The sequence below is a fragment of the Pteropus alecto genome, unplaced genomic scaffold, assembly GCF_000325575.1.
Source record: "Pteropus alecto unplaced genomic scaffold, ASM32557v1 scaffold71, whole genome shotgun sequence".
In the NCBI taxonomy this organism is placed as follows: Eukaryota; Metazoa; Chordata; class Mammalia; order Chiroptera; family Pteropodidae; genus Pteropus; species Pteropus alecto.
In genome coordinates, this window is record NW_006433024.1 from 17329414 (window position 1) to 17352192 (window position 22779).

Consider the following 22779-nt stretch of genomic DNA (forward strand, 5'->3'; position numbering starts at 1 on the left):
AATCTGCAGTCCCACCAGCAGTGTATGAGGGTTCCTTTTTCTCTGCATCCTCTCCAACATTTGTTATTACTTGTCTTGTTGAGTATAGCTATTCTAACAGGTGTGAGATGGTATCTCATTGTGGTTTTGATTTGCATTTCCCTAATAGCTAGCGATGTTGAGCATCTTTTCATATATTTGTTGGCCATTTGCATGTCCTCTAGAGAGAAGTGTCTGTTCAGGTCCTCTGTGTTATTTCTTATTGTAATAGAATTCCTGAAGGTTAGCAAAGCTTGAGGATGGGGCCCTCAGTCAACGAGTGACTCCAGGGCTTTTAACTGCATCCCATGCTTTTCAAACAAACTCTGTGTCTTGGTCAGCTCTAGCTACCCTCACAAAATATCATAGTCTTCATATCTTAAACAATAGACATTTATTTCTCTTAGTTCTGAAGACTGGGAAGTCCAAGATCGAGGTCCTGGCAGGTTCAGTTCCTGGCGAGGGCCCACTTTCTGGCTTGTGGATGGCTACCTTCTTGCCATGTCCTCACATGGCCTTTCCTTGGTGGGGCATGTGGGGAGAGAGAGCTGTTTTCTTCTTATTATGAGGACACTAATCCTGTCATGAGGGCCTCACCCTCACTACCTCATCTAAGCCTAATTACCTCCCAAAGGCCCCACCTTCAAATGCTATCATATTGTGGGTTAGGGCTTCAACTTACACATTTTGTGGAGACAGATATTCAGTGCCTAACACTCAGCCTCCGTCATAGTAGCAACATCACCTTGGAATCCTAAGTATAGTAATGTTAGGGATATTTGTTTGCATTTTTTGCATCTCAAAAAGTAAAATTCAGATGTTTCCATGAGTAGGCTGTTCCGCTGCCCCGCCCCCAAGTGTAGAAAATACACATTCTTCGAAAATTTCTTCAAAAGTGCCTTTTCCAAAGATCAACAATGCCTGAACCAAGGGTAGAACTCAGGGCTTTTTCAGAAGAATGGGACCCATTCATGCCTATCTAAAGAACAGATTCACATGGTATCAGGTTTTTATTTATTACAGGTAGTTCTAATTAAATAGGTTATATTGAATAAAATATAATAACCTTGGCTTAAAATAAAGAAATACTTGCTTTGGGATGGAATTCTGATGATGCTATGATGAATTTTTTGATTTGACTGAAAGTGGGTCTCTTCATATGTGATTAAAATTGTCACGAATATATTTTCAAGGGCAACGTGAAGAAAAAATGGACAGTTATTTGTATAGCATCTCTGATCATTATAATTAAATGAGCCTTTACAAATGGAGTCAGATGAATTATTCCCTTCTAGGTCGCAATCACTTTTTCTCTGGAGCTACACAGGGAGGCTTTCTCTGAGGGGTACGAGGTGGAGGGATATGGTAAAGCCTGGGGGAAATAAAAAATAAGAAAAGGGAGGAAGTAGAGAGAGATTTTGGTTAGGGGAGTTTTTATTCCTTGTTTTCCCCTTAAAATTAGAGAAAGCACAGGGAGCCAGCCCTGGGGTTCCGCACGCGAGTCTACACGAGGTGAGATCGCCACGGAGGATTTGGCTCCGACCCGGTCCGCAGCGGAACAGCTGGACTCGGGGCGGACGCAGAAGGCAGTGGGGGCTCTGCCGGCACGTTTCAGGCCCAGGGAATCTGTGCATGGATTGCGTTTTAATGAGAATGAAAATTTCTTTTTAATGGTGGAATTATGGAAAATTCCAAGAACCGAGGGCCGGACTACTCTGGCCTCGCAGTGTTTGGTCAGACTTCGCAGGTACCTGTTTATTTACCAAGGACGAACCCAGTGTCACTCCTGAAAAGACAGAACGTTTTTATGAGAAGCTTTTTAACAAGCATGGAATTAAAACCATGTCTCAAGATTATCCCCCTCCGAACTTTAAAAAAGGAATATAAAGCCTATGAAGCCAAGCTCCGCCTCCTGGGTAGTTTTGACTTCTTCGTCCTGGGTGCCAGAATCTAGCGGCTCTTACCCCACATCTAGGGAGACGTTTCTATGACGGAAAGCTCCGGTACCTGTAAACCTTCTGGCCAAGAATCTGTCCAGAGAGATCAACGAATCAAAGGCGGAGCTGTCTTAAACATCTGTAAAAGTGGTTCTTTGCAGCACCATACGCATCCGTTACACTGGAATGCAGGTTCAGCACAGCATGGAAAACATTCTCGCTTCCCGAAAAGGCTTTCACAGAAATTGCGGGAGAAGTGGGAGAGCGTGAAACTCGTACGTGAAAACTGAGAGATCAATTTCCCTTCCCGTCTTTGATTTGTCAGCAGTCAGAGCGAAGCCAAAGGAGTACGCACTGCTAGTCAGAAGCAAAATAAAGCAAAGAAAATAACAAAAACGAAAAGGATATCATCAAAAGCAAAAGGGGAAGAAAAGAAACAAAAAGGTTATGAAACAGGCTAGAAAGGCTACATCAGCCCTAACTACAGAGGAGGCAGCCCCTAAAACCAGAGGGACTCCAGGACCCTGAACCCCAGAAGAAAGAGACCCCCCATGTCTGAGATGAAAGAGACCTGCAGAGTAAAAGTGCAAGACAATTCTGAAGAAGAAATTCTACTATTGGTCCCAATAGGAAAGTCTCCCACCAAAGAAAATGTAGAGATACAAAAACATGCCACAGGAAAGAAGTCTCCACGAAAGAGGCCCAGTCCCAACACACATCATGCGAAGAAGAGGAAGAAGGTCTTCACAGCTTTGGAGACCCTGAGAGGGACAGAGCCTAAAACCCCAGGGAAAGGCCCAGGGAAGAAGCCAAGAATCAAAGAAGAGTTGGAAAAGGAACGAAACTCTCCCTTGGGGAAAAAAGACCCAAGGCAGACACCCCAAAAGCCAGAGGCCATGTTCTTTACCGCAGCTAATAAATTTGCAAGAAAAGCTCTCCAACCCTCAAACAATGAGGGTCCAAAAATCCCAAAGTGCCCCAGTCAACCTAAAACCAGTGACTCATCCAGGAGGAAACATCAGAGCTGCCCAGGTATTTTCAAAAATACCTGGGTCCTGACCCCCATCAATGACCTTCTCCAGGAGCGAGGCCTGGATATAATGTTAAAAAAACCTCCACAAGTAATTCTGATGTGTGTTCATGAGTGTAAGAAATAGGAGCTTGAATTCATTTTTAAAATTGCTCTTCTGTTTATTTGCCAATATAATGGAAAATACAAAAAAAAATTAGAAAGTACAAAAGACTCGTACTTTTTACATCTCAATATTATAAAACATTTTATATGAAAAGAAAGGGGTTTAAAAAACTGTAATACATTCTTATAGTTATAAATCGAATTGAATGAATTTAGATTTAAGAAGATAAAATTGGTAGGCATTGAATATAGTAATATTTTTCCAAGAGTCTCTCTTTCTCTGCTAATTACTTTTTTCAGGACCTGGGGATAGGGAGAGTGGTCCACAACTAAAACATTTTCAGCCTTCATCTCCATGCCCCGTATTAAGCTCTCGGAGTACTTTATTCATGAGACTGGATGGTTTCTAAGGTTTCTATAACTCAAAATGTTTCTGTTTCTATGAGAATAATAGTGTCTATGGAGGACAGATGGAAGAACTGAGTTGTTTCTCAGTTTATCTTAGTGCTTTAAAATGCCTAAAATGAATGGTACTCCAGTGAAGGACCCTGAACCCCAGAAAAAAGAGACCCCTATGTCAGAAAGCACCTTATGTTACTGTGATTCATGTGGATGTTTCTTATCAGCATGTAGTTTTATTTCTATAGAGAAGAATTTAAGAAGTATTGATAAGATGATTTTAATAAGTCAGTTGTGTCAGCCTAGATATATTTACTCATTTAACAAACATTTGAGTGATCTCTGCTATATGCCAGGCTTTGTGCTAGGTGTTGGGAATATAAAGACGGCAAAGAACGATTCATGTTTATTAGAAAATAGAGGCTCTCTGAATAATACACTACGGTAAGTGCTTAATAGGGTCCTATGGAAGCTTCGTCTGTAGGAACATAGCTGAGGGAGTAAGAAGTTTCCCTTGGGGAAATGAGAATCACGAAAAGTCAGTCCACAGAGATGGTGACACAATTTGAATCTTAAATGATAAAAGTTCTAATTTAGGAAAAGATGGGGAAGGGTGATGTAACAGGAGTTTCATAGTGGTTAGTACCTGAAACTTAGGGAGAGAAACAGATTGTTTATTTGGAGCAGATGTAGGGACAAAGGAGAATCAATGTATTATTGTTGGCTTTTATTAATAGAAAATTCTAAATAATGCACGAGTTTATGTAGATTAGACCTATTTTCTAGCATTCTCAGACCTAGTATTTCCAGACATCTAGGAGGTGGGGAAGGGGAGGGAATGAAGAAATTCTTTCCATGATCTCTAAAATTATTCTTAGAGGAAAACTGAGATGTCAGTTTGTTGAGCAAAATGAAAATAATGATGGCCAGACTTAAAAGTGTGTTAAACATGAGGCTACTCTGAATATATTCCTGGCATTTCTAGGTTTGAACCTAAAAATGTATTATTAGTTTTCATACTGAGAGGTGTTTTAGCAGCATCTTGAGAATACTTATGGGTACAGTTCCTTTTCTCTCAGTTCCAGACCTGATCTTGAACTAATTCAGGAACTTCTGAGTAAAAACCAAAAGTGTGACTGTAGGAGTGGGGCACCCATGCCTGGAGGTGATGGAATGGCTTGAGACAGGCAAGATATTCATTATATAGCTTGCACTCCCTTGCACTGCACATAGAGCCTTGTACTCCCATGTAGAGCTCTACGGTTATGAGTAGTATGTGCTTGCTGTTATTCCACAATTGTGGTTATGTGGTTTTCAGTGGAATAGTAGATAAAGGGGAATGAATGGTTATCATCAGCCCAGCTATTTCTTAGCCTCATTCCCTACTGTTTAAGCCAGAGTTGATTTTCTGCTTCCATTTCTAGTGAGTTGACTGCCTTGAACAGCTCATAGCAATCATCACAGTATTTTGGTCTTAGCCACAAGGCTGACAGACAGCGGGTCAAGACCATCTCAGACTCATTTCAATCTGAAAAATGGGAGGGGGGCACGATTGTATTTGGCCAACTGTAAGTCGCAAGATACCAGCCCATCCAATTTCAAACACTGAATGATTTAAATCAGTAAGAATAAGCAACAGTATTATCTTTACATAATGGTATATAATCTAATAATGGAATTCCTTAGTTCTTTAATCTCTATGAGAATTTACAACCACAAGATTTTTACAGTGAGACATTGAATAAATGGAGAGCCTGGAGGGAATGTCACATTTTCTTTCTTCATAAATTTAATTGAAATGTTTAATGCAGCCCTAATAAAAACTGAGACTAGACAAGTAAGGATAACCAATACACTTTTGAAAAGGAATAATAAAGGAGCCTTGCACTATGAAAAATAGTAAAACTTATCTTAAAGCTGGAATAATTAAAACGAGGGCATTATGAAAGAATAGAAAAATAGTTTAATAAACAGACTGTAATTTGGGAATCAGAACCTGGTAGGTACAAGCTGTCCAATGGCTTTATATTCCCCGCTTGATCGTCGGATGTGGATGTCATGGGAAGGGTATGATCTTGGTTCAGGCGACTCTGAAGCTGAGGCACTCCCTGAAGGGGCTGACACCTGACAGCTTTTTGCTGTTGATACCCCGGGAACTGGGGCAGCCAGAAATCTTTAAAGTGACAAATGGATGGCTCTCCTCTTCCAATTGCAAGCTTCAGATTCACTCGTTTATATAGCTTTATCCTATGTACTTGTAGGGTATTGATTTTAACTTATCACAGCTCCTACTCTGGCAGAAAGACTCGACGGAGGCTGTCATCCTTTCGGCCTTTGTTGTGGCCAAGGTTCTGAGTACTGTACCTCTCCAAAGGCTTTGGTGAACTTCCTCCTCCCCAGCAGTGGGCTGGTGCTGAGTTGTGGACTGGCGGTCTTATGAAGAGCCTTAGGTGTGGGAGGTGGTGAAGGTGGAAATTATGTGTATATGGTACTGTGTTATATTATGTGTCTATGGTGCTCACTTCAGTTCCGGGTCCTTAGTACATCTTTGTGCTGATGTCTAAAATTAGAGGATTCTTGTTCATCTGGGTTGGCTTCTGTCGGCAGGGTCAGATCAGGGCTGATAAGCAGTAGGAAGGGGGAAAATGCCTACATTTATTTCCCTGGGTCCTAGCAAAGTAGCTACCTCCCACCTCAGCCTTTGAGAATACCCGTCATAATTCTCTTGATTGCCTGGGCCCAGAGAGATGCGTCTCCTGGGACATATATACAAGGGACATATAATAGGGACTTCCCATTTCTACCTCTGACCTTTGCTGTCTGCATGGGATATTCGAAATGGCAGTGGCCCTCTTGAAACCAGAAAGGGGGCCAGCCTAAGTGAATAAGAGAAGAAGGTGGAAACACCCTGGGTCCTTTGTGACATTCTTGAGCAACTGAACAAAAAGACCCAATTCCTTGTCTTTACTAAGCTTAATTCTAGTGGGATCAGGTAACAACAAACATGCATTATTAAAATACACAGTGTATTACAAGGGGGCGAACGTGACAGGATGAAATAGCAGGGAAAGGGGACACGCAGTGCTAGGGGAGGACTGGTTGCATTTTTTAAAGGGTGGTCAAGGAAGGCTTCTCTGAGAAAGTAACATTTGCTTAAAGACCTGACAGAGACGAGGGTTGCTGAAGAGCATTCCAGACAGAGGGAACAGTAAGTGCAAAAGCCTTGAGTGTATTTGGAGAACATTCTGTGTTTAAAGAACTGCTAAGGGCCTCTGTGCCTAGAGCTTGGGAGCAACTGGGAGAGTAAGTGGAGATGAGTTCAGAGAAGTATTAGGTTGTTGCCAAAAGACTTTGGCTCTTACTTTAAGTGAGATGGAACCCTTTGAGGTTTGTGAGAAGGGGAGGGACGGGATCTGATCTATGTTAAAAAGGAGAAAGCCCACAGCAGAGGCAGTGAAGGTAAGAGAAAAAAGTAGTGTTAACTGGACTAGAACTTGATTCAGGGTCATCAAAATTTTTACTTATCTTCAAAAACTTGCTTCAGAAGCCATTTTGCTTATTCTGATGTGAACACAAAGAGCTTATTTGAGGATTCTTATTAAATAACATTGTTTCTGAAAGGATCACTGAGGTTTTTTTTTTTTTAGCAGCATATCTATACCAGACTCTACAATATAAGTATAATTGTCAAATCCTGTGAGATTTAAAAGAGTAAATTCGATTCAGAGATTGTGCGGTGGCTTTTATTACTAGAGAGAAATTTTCCTAAATGTCGGTATATGGTGCTAGTGTGACAATGTATTTTGCTTTTCCCAAAATAAAGAGATAAATTTGGCTTATTTTATTCCTGAATAAAATTTTGCATTTAATAAAATGTATCTTTCAACCTTTGATTTTTTTTTCTCGTGAATTTATGGCTCTAATAAAAGGCAGAGTTCTTGTGGTAAATTTTGTGAACCATTTATAGTTAAGACATGTTAGACTAGCTATCGTGAAATGACAGCGTGATATCTGGCTCTCCATTACACGAACACACATAATAACTCACTTATATTGGAATAGTATGTCGTTAACAGCAGATAAGGTATTTTCCAGGGCAGTTATGATCTCCTCTAGTTTACTCATGGATTCCTACCTAGATCAATACTTTTCTTTGAGGCTAAGAATCAGATCTCTCGTGAATCAGCTCTTTAGTTTTAGACATAAATCCTTTTAGATCAAGCATGGAAACCTCCTTTGTGAATTAATGCTGCACACTCTGATGAACCAACATTGACTTCGGACGAAGAAAAATTTATTTTGGGGAGCTGGATTTTTAAATTCCTCCCTCCCTCCCTCCCTTCCCTTCCTTACGCCTACAACACCCGGTATTCCTAGGTGGTCTCCCATCCAGGTACTAACCAGGCCCGACCCTGCTTAGCTTCCGAGATTGGGCACGTTAAGGGTGGCATGGCCGTAGACAGAATAAGCTTTCTTAGCCCGGCGAACTGCTCTAGGTGATGTGAGAGTAGGGTTCGTTGAGGAGAGGAAGAAGAAAGTAACATTTATGGAGTGCCTCCTCTGTGCCCGCAGATAGCACTTGAGCCTCACCCCATAAGCTGGGTTATATAACCTTCCTTTTCACAAGGAGATGCTGAGGTGTGTAGAGGATGGATATGTGGCAGGCTCAGAGAGGAGATGTGACTCGCTCAAAGTCATTTAGCAAATAAGTGTGGAAATGAAATTGATATCCATGTTTGGGTGACCTCACAGTCTGTGCCATCTTCTCAAAGGGGCTCACTAGTGAAGGTAGAAGTAAACACTAGACATTACCTCAAATGAGATGAATTTTGTTTCTCCAGGGTCTCATTTCTCAATTTGTTATTTCCATGAGCCCTATCTGGACCTTAATAGTCTTGTGCAAAATAGAACACTGAGGTCTTTCTTTGTAGTTTTATTATGTAGCTTTATTACTATGCATTTTATGTGGATTTTTAAAATATAGTGACTATTAACTATTAACCAAGCTCCTAAATTCCAATACGATCGTATTCATTTTGTCTTCATTTTAATAAGATGGACTTTTTGTTTTAGTATTTCACATTTTCAGATATTTTACAACATAAAGACTTCTTCTTGAAATTATAAAGCAATTAAAATCACCAAACCAGTGAAATTTAAAGGGTAAATAACATTATGATAGGAATCATATTTTATTATTTCTACCTAGGGGCCTAAGAAGTGGTCATTATTGATTTATAGGAGGAGGACTGATTAAGGAACACTCAGCCAGCTCTGTGACAATGTTGGCATTCTTATTACAGAGATATTGTGTCGACTCTATATCATCTTTTAGGTGGTCTCATGATTGCTTAAAGTTATCCTGCTCTAAATTCATATCAAATTGGGGGAAAAGAGTTTGAAGGGATAATGTTATCAAATGCTTTAATCTTAATCACCATTTATTAATTTTTCTTTTTCTCTCCATTTGTGTTTTTTCCTCCAGGAGAAAAATTCAAAGTGGAAACAAGAACAATTGCTGTTGACTTTGCATCGGAAGATATTTATGATAAAATTAAAGCAAGCTTGGCAGGTCTTCAAATTGGTGTTTTAGGTTTGTATATCTGCCACATTTATAGATTCTTCTTGCATTTATTGTTTGACTTTTACTATGATGGCATGGTTTCTTTTTGGTCGTTAGGTGTTCAGTTGATAAAATGACTAGTGAGATCAAAATTGTCTTGTCAATACAATGGATCTTAGATGATATTAATTTATTTACACTTGCATCTTTGTGTTTTTAGTTATATTTTAATAGCTGTCTTATAATTTGGTTGGTTTTCCCTGCCTGCTTTATTTCCGGTCTCTCATTCTTTCTGTATATGGTTAGAGATAATTCTAATAATCACTTGAGGTGGGTGATGCTTACCCATATTTACAGATGAGGAAATGAAGGCTTAGGAAAGCTTTCCTCTGCCTTTTGTTCACTATGACTCCTTTCCCCACAGAAGCCTTTTTAGACATTATTTCTCCTGATCTTCCGTCTCATGAAATTTTAATACTACGGGTACACTGTACATCTCATTTATGTACTATATGTATGTCTGTACTTTGTAAATAAAAATAATAAGATCTCATACTCCCCACCCCAACCCAAACTTTGTCCTCTTGGGGGAGACATCACCCCATTTGGAAGAGTGGCTTAGGGAGCTTAAAGACTTGCCTCAGGTCACGTAAAGACGGAGTGGTGCAGCTGGGATTCAGCCCTCTTATTTTTTTTCCAGGACTACTACTCCCTTTTGCTACAGCTGAGCTACCTTGCTCTCATTACCAAACACAGATGTTTTTGCTGAGATGTGGAACTGTTGGACCTGGTTAGGGAAAAGAGTCACCAGATTTTAAGGGAAAAATATGGGCTTTGAAAAGTTACCCACCATTCTTTGAGTCTTTTCTCGAAAGAAACAGGGCATGTAGTTCAGAAAAACTTTGCTTCTTCGTTAAACCTCTTTATTCCACTGCCAAAGTTGGTGTAAACTTGGTAATTGCCATCGTTTTCTTTACTGGGCTATAAAAGGAAGAAAAATGAAGAGAAAAATACTTGAAAAAAGTTTCCTAACATTTCTTTAGTCAAGACCCCACCTCCCTTCCTCGTACTATAAATGGATTGTTTTATGTAGTTTCTTCTTAAGGCAATTTTAAAAAAGGTAAATACCTATACAGTGACCTTGGACGTGAGGTTAACCCTGGCTTTGACATGCCATTTTTTTTAGCTTCTGCCTGGTCCATATCACAGGTCACCATATCCCACCTCCCCCACGCTGCTACTCTCCTACTTATGGGAGCACTGATAGCAAAATACGAATGCAAACACAGGTCGAGTTTTTGTGTTGTGTCTACGTGTTCTTTTCTAATACTTACCATATTGCCTGGGGTCTTTCACAGCTTCCTCTCTCTTAGATCTGGAATCCCACTAACAAAGGTAAAATTCTCGACTTTTTAAACTTCCAAATCAGTGGCAGCTATAACTTATTAGGTGAAGACACTTCCGTAGTCCATCCTGACCCCCTTCAAACTAGTCATGGACTGGAGAACGAAGCCCGGCTCAGGCCGAGAGGTGGATGGAAGAGCCCTAATGAGAGGAGACTTAGCTTCAATGTGTTCTTAGAGAAACACTTCCTTTCAGAAGTAATTTAGTTAATCATAATTGTTCTTAGCGTTACGTACATTTTAGCTGCTTTTCACTGGATAACTTTGAAACTATAGATACTCAGGGACTATGCCACTGAATATGAAAAATGTTGGACATCAGGTTGCTGCGGGGCTGGAGGGTTTTCAAAGGCACTCTTCATCTGTTCTTTCCTGACTCGGTCTATAGAAAGTCTACAATGTGAGCTTAGGTACAATAGATAGATCTGTTCAGGATGAGAGCACAAGGCGCATGATTCCCAAGCATGTTTTCCCACTTCTAGAATCCTAGGATTCGTGTCAGTATATAAGCATTGATGTTTAGACATAAGGATTGATATTTTCTTAGGCCACATATGCCAATGGAAGCATTGTTTTTATAGTCCAGCTCCTTAATAAATTGCAACTTGTGAGTTAGCCCTTCCTTCCTTCCTTCCTTCCTTCCTTCCTTCCTTCCTTCCTTCCTTCCTTCCTTCCTCCCCATCAGTGAACCGGAGATAAAACAATGAACAAGAAAGCACCTGACTTCATGTATATACTATTCTAATAGGGAAGACAACACTGAACAAAAATACTTATCTGTAGGATAAGCATTGAAAAGGAACGGGCAGGGTGTACCAGGTGTCTAAAAGGGAAGAGGGGATTGATACAGGAAGAAACAATAAGCCAATGGGGTAAGAAAAAGGAAGACTGAAGAAATATTTAGGAAGTAAACAAAGCAGGATTTTGTGAGAGATTACAAGTGGGATGAAGAAGGGAAAACTCACGGATGACTTTCAGGTTTCTAGCTTGAGGGTCTGTGTAAATAGTGCCACTTACTAAAATGGGGAATCCTGGAGAAGGATTCTTTTTGGAGTTCCTCTAGGATGTCCCAGTGGGGTTTGTTAAGTTGATAGTTGCCTACATAGATCTAGGTTTCGGTAGAGCTCTAAACTAGAGATAGAGTTTGGAGATGAGTCATTTATGAGTAGTAATATTGAAACAATGAGACTGGAGATAATCCAAGGCGAATGTAGAGAATGTAAAGAAAAAGCTGAGGGTAGAGCTCTTTGTAATCAAAAGCTACCTGGAATGAAGGAGGCATCATTTTTTGCACAAGTTCAGCGCTGTCCAACAGAAGTATAATGCGAGCCAAATACGTAATTTTAACTTTTCTAGTAGCCACATTTTAAAAAAAGTAACAAATGAAGTTAATTTTAATGTATTTTATTTTAACCCACTATATCCAAAATATTATTACTTTAGCATGTAACTCATATAAAAATTGTTGAAATATTTTACATTCTTTCCTATACTGCCTTTGAAACTAGTGTGTATTTTGCATTTACAACATAGCTCAGGTCTGACTGGCTACATTTGAACTTTTAGTAGCCTGTGTACCTAGTGACAGACATCTAGCTGTAGTTCATTGTGACTGTGTCTCGTCCTCAGTTTGTGTGGGAGAACTATAAATATAATTTCTAGATTTTTCTTATGCTTTGACAGGGTTTTCAACCTGGGGCAATATTGCAATGGCTGGCAATGTCCAGAGACCTTTCTGGTTGTCAGTGATTGAGGCGGGAGGAGGAGGAAGTTCTGTTGGCCCCTGATGGGTAAAGGTCATGGATGACGCTGAACATCGTACAATGCACAGGACAGACTCCCAAGACACAGAATTATCAGCCTGAAATCTCGATAATGCTGGGTTAAGCGCCCCTGCTTGAAAGTTATAATATAATTAAAGAGCTGTGATTGGAATACTTACTGAGACAAACACACACACATACACAAACTCTATTTTTGTTTTCTAGTTGGTTACAGATCAATAATAAAAATAATTATAGGTAATGTTTGCATAATCCTTCAAAGTTTACAGCAGCACTTTTACATACATTATCTTATTAACTGGCTATATGTTTAGTTTTCTTCCTACTCTGCCACAGCTGTCTCCTTAATCATAAGCTCTGCATAATTATTATTGACAGTTATTAGCATATATCTTATCCTTACATCGCATTGTAATTTTAGTTTGTCAAGATTTTGAGGGAACTATGAAAATACCTTTAGGAGCTAAATTTTCTTACCGCTAGTCATATTTCAACTCCGACTTCTATTTCCTTCACCAGTGCGGGTATAGAACTTACAGAGAAGTTGATGTTTTTGTTTTCTTTCTCATGATTACCTGGGTCTGTAGTGCCTTCACCCTCTTTCTTCCCTCTCTCCTCTCAATCCAGATCCCACATAGCCCTGCCTCTTTCTAGGAAGTGGGAAGTAATCTTATTCTCCTTCCTCCTCTGCTTAGTATCAGTCTCACCTTTATATAACAGTCCCTAAAATGCTAAACGTGTAGATTGGTTTCTAGTATGATCTAGCAATCCGTATTACAGTATAGGAAGGAATTTTTTCTACCGAATATTAATGAGACCAGTACTGATAAAGAGAAAAATAAATCACCAAGGTACACTCCATTTGTTTGAATAGCATTAACCACCAAAGTATGGTCGGTGCTTAATAAAGAAAATTAGTATTTTCAGAACTACAAAGGAAAATGCTAAAGCCCTTTGTCATGAGAGAAACATCAAGTTTTCAATAAGATAAGTGGAAAGAAAACAGCCACAAATTGTGTGGATTTATTCTGAAAGGTCACCGTAACTTGATAAGACTATAAATGCGTAAGGTTGAGAAGCTGGATTCTTAACTCTGTTATGTAAAATAAGTAAGCATCTGCTGTCTTCTGGCAAATGCCAAGAAACACAGATTTGAGAAAGCTTAAAAAACTTCAACTAGTCAAAGAAAATGACATCAGTACTACTTTGAATAAGCAGACAATTGGTTAACAAAATGTAATGCTTTCTTGATTCCTCAGGAGAGACTCTCGTATGTGCTTCGTATTGGTTTGGAAGACTTTGCACAATACATTGCTGGGAGGGCGTGTAATTTACCAAGGCCAAAGGAGTAGCCTTGGATTTCAAGTATGCTGCAGATAATACTTTTTTCAAATTCCACTACTATGACTTTTTAACTTTTAAAAAAGTGACATTTTTATTCTAGAAGAAAAAATAGAAGGGTCCACCTAAAAATTATAATTACTTAGTTTGTGAATTATTTGAACATAAAATCAACCATAGCTTTATCAAGCTTCTAATGCATCCTATCCTAGACCAAGAATGTTCTCATGCTAAGTACTGTCAAGGTCTTCTCCGCCCATACTGCCATGGTTGATGTCAGCTGCAGAAACAAGAAACTCATTTGCTACAGGGTGACCTGTGATGCTATGCTGACTTAGTATATTCGGGCTTATTTATTACTTTAAAAAAAAAAACAAGATTCATCCTAGTAAATTTGAAGATCTAATTGGCTTTATTAAGCACTTCATGAATTGGGCAGCATCCCATGTAGCAGCTAACAGGGCTCCGAGGGATTGTACAGAATGGAAGGGTTTATGGGAAGAGGCACGGGACAAGGGAGCTATTAACAAAAGAAAAGAAAGGATTATTTTTAGACCAGGACTTCTACTTTTGGGGGGAAGGGAATAGCAAGGGTTTTTATCATGCAGATTGCCTCTTTTATTCTATTGGGGGGAGGAATGGAGAGGTCCCACCTGACAGATTACCTTACTGGTGTTTGATGAGAAAATTCTAGAGTCCATAATTATGATTGTTTCTGGGAAAGGTTGAAACAGCAGTTAGGTCAGGAATTTTATCACAAGTTTTTTATCACAAGTTTTATCACCAGTGATGTCGTTTTGGGTTTTCTCTTTAACATTACCCATTGACTTTTGTCTATTTGTATACAATGCCCATAATTTTGAGGCATCGTTTTAATAACAGTATGTATAAATAATAAAAGTCGGTGGATTGCAAAGAATCATTGATTGTGAAAGCTGATATAGACCTTATTCTCTTTTTTTTCTATGCGCTTTATAAAATGGTTACTTGCTCCATTAATGTGCTTGTTGGGTTATTTTTAAATTAGTATCCTTTTTCCTCGGCTGAATGCAAAAATTTTTTTTGGTTATCCTTGCTCATGCAACCTTAAGTATTATGGGAAATACTTGGGAAATGTTCATGTTCCTTTTTTCTCCCCTAAAACCTAATATTTCTCAGAATGTTCTAATTTGGAGAATAGCTATTTGGAAATACATATCTTTTTTTCTTTTTTTTTTTAATTAAGTTTGTTGGGGTAACATTGGTTAATACAATTATATAATTTTCAGGTGTACATTGTAATTTGACATCTATATATTCCATTGTGTGTTTACCACCCAAAGTCCAGTGTCCTTCAGCTACCATATATTTGATCTCCTTTACCCACTTCACCCTCCCCCTATCTCCCTATATTTGACCTCTTTTACCCTGTCTATCTCCCCGCTCCTCCCCGACCCCCTACCCTCTGGTAACCACTGGTTTATTGTCCATGTCCATGAGTCTCTGTTTGTCTATCCTGTTCATTTGTTGCTTTTAGGTTCATGTCCCACATATAAGTGATATCATGTGATTTTCAACTTTTTCTGTCTGACTTATTTCGCTTAGCATGATTATTTCGAGTTCCATCCATGTTGTCGCAAATGGCAGTATTTCATCTCTTCTTATGGCTGAGTAATATTCTATTATTTATATGTACCACAGCTTCTTTAGCCAGTCATCAATCGTAGGACACTTTAGTTATGTCCTAAATAATGCTGCTATGAACATCTGTGTGCAAATATCTTTTCGGATATGGGTTTTCAAGTCTTTGGGGTAAATACCCAGTAGAGGGATTGCTGGATCATACAGTAGGTCAATTCTTAATTTTTTTGAGGAACCTCCATACTGTTTTCCATAGTAGCTGTACCGATTTGCAGTCCCACCAGCAGTGTATGAGGGTTCCTTTTTCTCCGCATCCTCTCCAACATTTGTTATTACTTGTTCTGTTGAGTATAGCTATTCTAACAGGTGTGAGATGGTATCTCATTGTGGTTTTGATTTGCATAGGAATACGTATCTTAAAAAATAGTTTGAGCAAAGATGAAGATTTAAGATCAGTCAACTCTATCTCTGTTAATACTTAAGTTTTCAAATTTTCTTAAAAACAACAACAACAACAACCCAAGAGCATTATTAGCTACGTGGGGGAAAGGACCAGTTGGCTTCCAACTGCGTAATTAATTGGATTGGGGTCCAGAGGTGGCTTCCTTACAGTTCAGTCCTCAGAGTATCAAAGGAAGAGGAAGTAGATGTAGACCTGGGAGAGGGATCCACAGAGCTGCAAGAGCTGGGCTGCGGAAAACTTTTTCTAGGATCCCAGAGAAGAAAGAACACTTGAGCATACCAGAAAGTTTAGTGGTCCCGGTCGCATTCGATGAAGGAAGTTACAAGTAGAAGATTCTGGCTTCTGCAGAGGATTTAGACATACATAAAGCTACAGATTATCTTGCTAGTCTTGGGAATTTTACTAATTAAAAATAAGTTTTAAATTGCCTCCTCTTGAAATGTAAATATGTCTGAAAGGGCCAATAACATCTTTATTTATATCTTATTGAGATTAGTATATTCAGTTTATTGCCCATCTACTTTCTGGATCAGTCACTCTGAGGAAATGACTATTTTAGGTAGTGAGACATGGAGAAATCATTTTGAACTGGAAAAGGAGAGGCTTAAAGAGGAAATGACAGTCGTAGGTTAGTGATCGCTGGGGTGCTGAGAGGAAGAAGGATAGAAGGGTAAAACCGGTTGAGAGAGCACCAAGGATAAATTTCCTGTGTTTGGAAGTGACCTCATCCCTCACTCCTTCTCCCTCACCCTTCCCCCCCCTTTTTTTTTAAAAGTAGCTCTGTGATAAAATGGCTCAAGCCTAAGAAAGGGCAGAGGCCATTGGCCTAGGTACATAGGAAAGGGTCACAGGAGGGTGATGGGATGATAGTCTTTGGAGACAATGGAGTCCCTCTGTTACACTGAGATATGATTTTCATGCCTTCTAGGGGTTTGGGACACTTCCAAAACTTCCCTTTTATAATGCAACCACATTCTGTCCCTGACCACCCTGAGTTAGTGTAGACTTTATAAGTTCAGGAGCGCAGTCCCCAACAATAATGTCCTTCTTTCAGACACCAACTGTAGATTTGGGGGCTCCTATGACCCCATCAGGTTTAATATTTGCTAGGACATCTCACAGAACTTAGGAAGCACTATACATATGATTTCAGTTTTATTATAAAGGATGCAAATTAAGACTAGTCAAATGAAGAGGCACAACAGGACGAGGTCTCCAAGGGGTCCGAATGGAGAGCTTCTGTGCCCTCTTAAGGAGTCAGGACTCATCACACTCCCCACATGTTCACCAACTAGCCTCACTGAGCTTTAGTGTCCAGAGGTTGGTTGGTTGGTTTGTTGTTTGTTTGTTTTGGGGGGAAGGGCTTCATTATGTAGGCATGATTAATCGAATCATTGGTTGAGTGTGTGTACTCAATTTCCAATCCCCCCCCCACCCCCAACCCTTTGCAGAGGTTGGGCTGGCTCAGAGCCCTAAGCCTCTAGTGCACAGTTGGTCTTTCTGGTGACCAGTCCCCATTCTGATTTATCTCAGGTAAGATGAACTCAGGTGTGATCCAAAGGCCCACCATGAATAACAAAGGCAGTCCTATTGCCTTGGAAATTCCAAAGGTAGAACCTCCATTCCAGGAATCTGGGACAAAGACCAAATTCTCTATTATACAGCAGCGGTCCCCAACCTTTTTGGCACCAGGGACTGGTGCTCCTATGAGAATCTAATGCCTGATAGTCTGAGGTGGAGCTGAGGCGGTGATGCCAGTGCTGGGAAGCGGCTGCAAATACAGATGAAGCTACTCACCTGTTGTGTGGCCCGGTTCTTAACAGGCCACAGATCAGTACCAGTCCGCAGCCTGCGTGTTGGGGACTTCTGTTATACAGTACCTCTCCTTTCCTATTTGTTGATCGAGTCATTCAATCAATCATATACTGATTCATTCAAGTAAAATTACAGAGATATAGCAGTAAACAAGGCTGATATTTCTGCTTTCATGGAAGACAGCTATTGAACAAGTAATTGAGGATGTGTTGCATATAATGGAAGAGTATGTTACTGAGAAAGTTCAGAGTGTCGGAGACAATCTCTCTGAGAAAGTAATATTTAAATTGAGATCCGAAGGCTGATTAACCCTGGGAGAAAAGATGTGGGAAGGGCTTCTAGGTAGAATAAATGATGTGTAGTTGGAGGAACTGACAGATCTGAAATCTAGAACACAGGTTGCAGAGAAGACAGTGTCCGGAGCCTGGAGATTAAGCAGGGCCAGATCACAAATGACTTAGAAAACCAGGTTCATACGTTTGGACTTTATTCAAAGCACAATGTAGACATTGTAGAGTTTTAAGCAGCGAATCAACGTTTTCCTAAAATTTTCGATTGTTCTGATTGCCAATTGAAGAGCGCAAGAATTGGTACAAGGAGACCAGCAATGAGACATAGTATGAAGATGGTTTATATAGGATGTTGGCAATGGGAATGGGTAGAAGTGAATTGACTAGTGAGGTGTTTAGGAAATAGAAGCAGGACCGATTTCTGATGGAGGTCCTCATCAGAGGTCTCGTCTGACAGGAGTGAAGAGTAACAATGGTGGCTGTTTGTTTTGTTTTTAATTATTATTATCAACATTCATTAAGCATTTTTACATGCCAGTCACCACACTAATGAATCTCATGTAATCCTCAACAATCCTGTGAAGTAGATATTAATATTTCTATGCCCATTTTATAGACAGGAAACAGATTACAGAGGTTAAATACATTGTCCAGATTATACAAATAATAATTAGCAACTTCCAGGTTCTCACTTGAGCAACTGGGCGCTAGTTCCCTATGCCAGAAAACGTTGGATCAGGAGCAAATGGTGGTTTCACTTTGGGGTATGTTCAGCTTGACAGGGCTGTGAGAAATCCAAATGGAGCTTCAAATAGGTAGTTGATTCTGGCGTAAATGCCCTCCTTTGTGTTGAATGAGGCAGAATCCCGGTGTAACCAAGTACGGCAAGCAGACGAAGTACATGGAATTTTTTTTTTTTAATGCTAGGAGACTAAACAGAAACATTATCAGACTATAGTTCCACCAGATGTGTTGAATGAGATTGGATTTCTAAAGTGAGAATGAGACCTAGAATTCAGATGTATTTCCTTTTAATAGAAACCCACCAATAATATTAATTAGAACAGAACCTTTAGGTTAAAACCGGGTGATCCAGCTGTGATTTCAGAAATATAAATAGAACCATAATTCATGAAAATGACAAATGTTCCTCCCGTTAGCTAAGATTTAACTACCAGTCACGTCTTCCTTCCTTCCTTGTCCCCTCTTCCAAGTTTACGTATAGTAAACCTTTCCTAGTTTTGTAATGAAGATCACATAGCAGTTTATAATTAAATAGTGGAAATGAAATGTTCTGTTGTATTACTTCTGACTCGATCTTAATTTTTCAATTTCTGATTAAAGGCACTGTAAATTTAAAGCCTTGTAAACTCTCTTTTATTTAGGAATTGCTACTCGCAAGTGTATGAAAACTGTGAAGTTTGCAAAATGTTTTACATAGTGTTCCAAATATCATCTGTCAGAGTATGAACATGTGCTAGCTACAGCAATATGTTAAATAAGGCAAAAAAGAATTTTCTTTGCGTCACTTTCCACACTCTCTGCAGACTGTAAGACTAGATCTTGAGTAAAATAAAGAGGGTAGAGAAGCAATTAGGATCAATTTAATCAGTATAAATGGTTATTCTGGTTAACTGTTGCCTAGAGCTAGCTCTCTTTTAGAAGGCTCTGTCCACTTGGACGTAGTTCATATATAATACGAGCAGTGACCTTGTCTAAGCTGCCACATCCCCAGCACCTAGAATAGTGTTGGGCACAAAATAGGAGTTAAATAAATACTTGTTGAATAAATGACTATACTAAAGTAGTACTACTTCTTAATTTTATTAACATACTAGTATGTTCAAAGCATTGGGTTAAAGATGTATATCATCTCATTTAATTCTTAAATTATTATCCCTGCTATACGTAAAGATCAAGAGGAAGCAGGCTTATTGGGGTGAAATCACTTTCCTCTTGTTAGGAGCTGGTAGTAGTAGAGCCAAGACTGAAAACTTGGCTCTGTTGTGTTGGACTCTGAGATCCAGACTCTTAGTTCAAAAGCTTATGATGGAAGAGGTTTTCCCCCCACTTTTGGTACATACACTATTACTATGTCTAAATTTAAAATCCAGTTTATTTTGAAATATGATGAAGTGGTGGCATTTTATTCAAATCCATTTTTCTTAATGAACTCTAATAGGTTTTCCATTTCTCTGTTCTTTGAGTACTAGAACTGGATTAGTGTATGTAACTATAAAAGCGACTGAAATGTAAATTTAACATTTTCTATGTTAATATGATGAGAAGGAAATAGAGAATACGTTGAATTATTTGATATATATTGGGAAGTCCAAACATTAGGCAGTGTATTTTTAAACCACCTTAACTTCTTATGTCTCTGATTTATCTGGGAAAAGCAGCAGGTTGAAAGTGATCTGCGTGTGGATGCCTGCATCTGTTATTACTGTGTTTGTTCAAATGGATTTTTATTTTCTAGTTATTTATTGTTGTTTGCTCCTGCCTCGTGCCCAACCCAGTTACCAAAAATCTAATTTTCTAATGACGTCATTATCTCTATAGCAGCTGGTCTTGATAAAAGATTCTAAAAGTCCAGTAGATCAGAAGCAGCAGCAAATGAATTTAGAAGAAACAGAAATTTTGTGTATGTTTTTATTTCCTTTTGAAGTATGAGATGTGGAAGTGATTTTTAAACTCTAGTTTGATATAATTTAGGATATTTATATAACATTCAGAACTACTTTGTGGATTTTCTGAGTCTTTACAATACTTATCGATAGTAGTGTTTTCGTAAATTCTGAATGGGAGCATGGAGAGCACTACTGAGCCCCAAATACTGATAGTTCTCTGTGAGAATCAACTCCATTAGGATGGCTTCTTTGCCTGCCCCCTCCTCCTCTTTCCACTTACCTTGTCCTTGTTCTTGGTGTATCTTCACATCTGTTCTCCACTGAATAAAAAATTTAAATCTGTCTCTGGTGTCTCAGTTGAAGAATTAAAAAAAAAAAAAAAAACCCTCACTAATGAATAGATATTGAATACCAATTTACAATGCTACCCTTTAAGAAGGGATTTTCAACTTTCTGAATAATGTTGGAATAACTTGTGGCATTGTTTGGTTTGGCGAATCCTATAATGAATCCTGTAATATATAAAGATGGCATTGCATCTCTTAATGAGATTAAGTTATAATGGAAACTTTTCCACCCTTCACTCCTACCCACAAAGCCTGTTTTCTGCCTTTTTCAGTTCCCTGAAAACCTTCGGCCTGCCATTGGTTATTGCTGCCACCTAATGTCTCAAAATAAAATTGCAGTGGGTTGCTTTTTCCAAAAGATCGCACTATTGTGCAGTTTATGGAAATAACTATTCGAGAGCAACAGTTGTTTTTCCTCTACATTCTAAAATAATTGCACCCTGAAGTGGTTACTGATTCTAGAGATTATGGGTCACGTATATTCCATCAGCAAAGGTGCAAATACTAAAACAGGAAGAGATTTGAGAGTCCTAATCCTTACTGTAGGACATTTTGCCAGTGTGACATTGACGTTAACTTGCACTCGTAAAACTGGGATCGATATTCTGACAGATCTGTTCTGGCTTTAACATTTTTCTTGTGTATTTTTGGATATGAAAGTGTAGCCCTCCTACATGATACTTTTTATTTGAGCTGAAGGTTTCAGTGTTGACCAGGTTTTCTGTTAGAGCTGTGTTAAGTAGATGCTCATGTTTTTATTGTGTGAGTAGATAGATGCTTTGATAGCTTTTCTTTGCTCAATTAGCAGAGACAGATCTGAAGATTTTCTATTGTTAATGCATCCTTCACCATGGTAACACTTCCTGCTTGCGTAGTTATTCAGTTATCCGTGGGCTTCCTTAGCTCGACTTTGTACTTGTAGTACATGTTGCAAAGACTGCAAAATCTACTCTGCTGCTTATAAAGTTCCCAGATTTTTTTTAAAAACCTAGTCTGAATTTTAAGATTTATAATTATATTCTTCAGTTTTCTTCAGCATTTTGAAATAGAGTATTAATTTTTTCATGGAATAGAAAGGAGTCTGAAGACAGAAAGTTTGCTAGATATGAGAGAATGAAGGGAGATGGAGTTTCTTGCATATGATGGAAAATTTGAAAACATCCTGATGAATATTACAATTTAGCAAAAGCTTTCTTCAAGGATTCTATTATCTTAAACTGACTGTGTAAAGAATATTTTGTTTATGTGTAGCATTTTAACAAATATTTTTGGTTGTCGCTCTTTCTCTTACTGACACTGTAAATTAGTTATTCATCCTTTATAATTCTGTACATGGTTAAAGCAAAGTCAAGTGAATATAAAGCCTTACCTTCAACTAGTTTTGGCTTAATTGTTAACAGATCTTTTATAGAATTGATTCCTAGAACCCCTGGTTAGTGGAGACCCTACTGAATAGAATAAAAAATGGATTTGGATCTGCTCTTATTAATTATGTTTAGATACTATCCCTATTCAGATGGGCATGAATCCTAATTAAATACAGTTTGCCTTGCCATTATCCTATACTTACAGACTTTCAGATAGGTTTCGGTGATCTTGTTCAAGCCATTATGACCAAATTGTGCTAGTAAAATCTTGAGACTGTCAGCCTCAAGCAACTGGCTTACTGCCAAATATAGAACCCTTCTTGAGTTCCTTTGAACTACTAATTTATCAGGTTTATCTAGCACAATTTCTTTTAAGCTTTAGCAGCCTGATCATAATTTTATTATTTTTTTGCTACTGAAACCTTTCTTTTCTGATACTTTACAGTTTTATTAAATATTACTATCGGATATCTGTTTATTATCCAATTATTACTTATTTTTTTTCCGAATTGAATAGTGGATGTAGGCATATGATGGCTTTAATGTGGTGGTTAAGAGCCTCGCCTCTGAAGTCAAATTTCCTGAGTTTGAATTCCTTCTCTATAACCTTGGGTGAGTTATTTAACTGCTGTAAACTTCAGCTTCTAATATGTAAAAGGCAGATAAT

At 38.7% G+C, this 22779-nt stretch overlaps 1 protein-coding gene and 1 pseudogene across 1 annotated transcript in view; one reads left to right on the top strand and one right to left on the bottom strand.

Annotated features, from left to right (window-relative positions):
* HSD17B12 (hydroxysteroid 17-beta dehydrogenase 12) overlaps positions 1 to 22779 on the top strand; it is a 133016-nt gene that overhangs the window by 72729 nt on the left and 37508 nt on the right. Inside the window, exon 4 of the mRNA XM_006908049.3 lies at positions 8975 to 9082. Coding sequence (XP_006908111.1) covers positions 8975 to 9082 — 108 coding nt within the window. The remainder of the gene's footprint in view (positions 1 to 8974; positions 9083 to 22779) is intronic.
* LOC112476677 lies at positions 7842 to 7950 on the bottom strand (annotated as a pseudogene).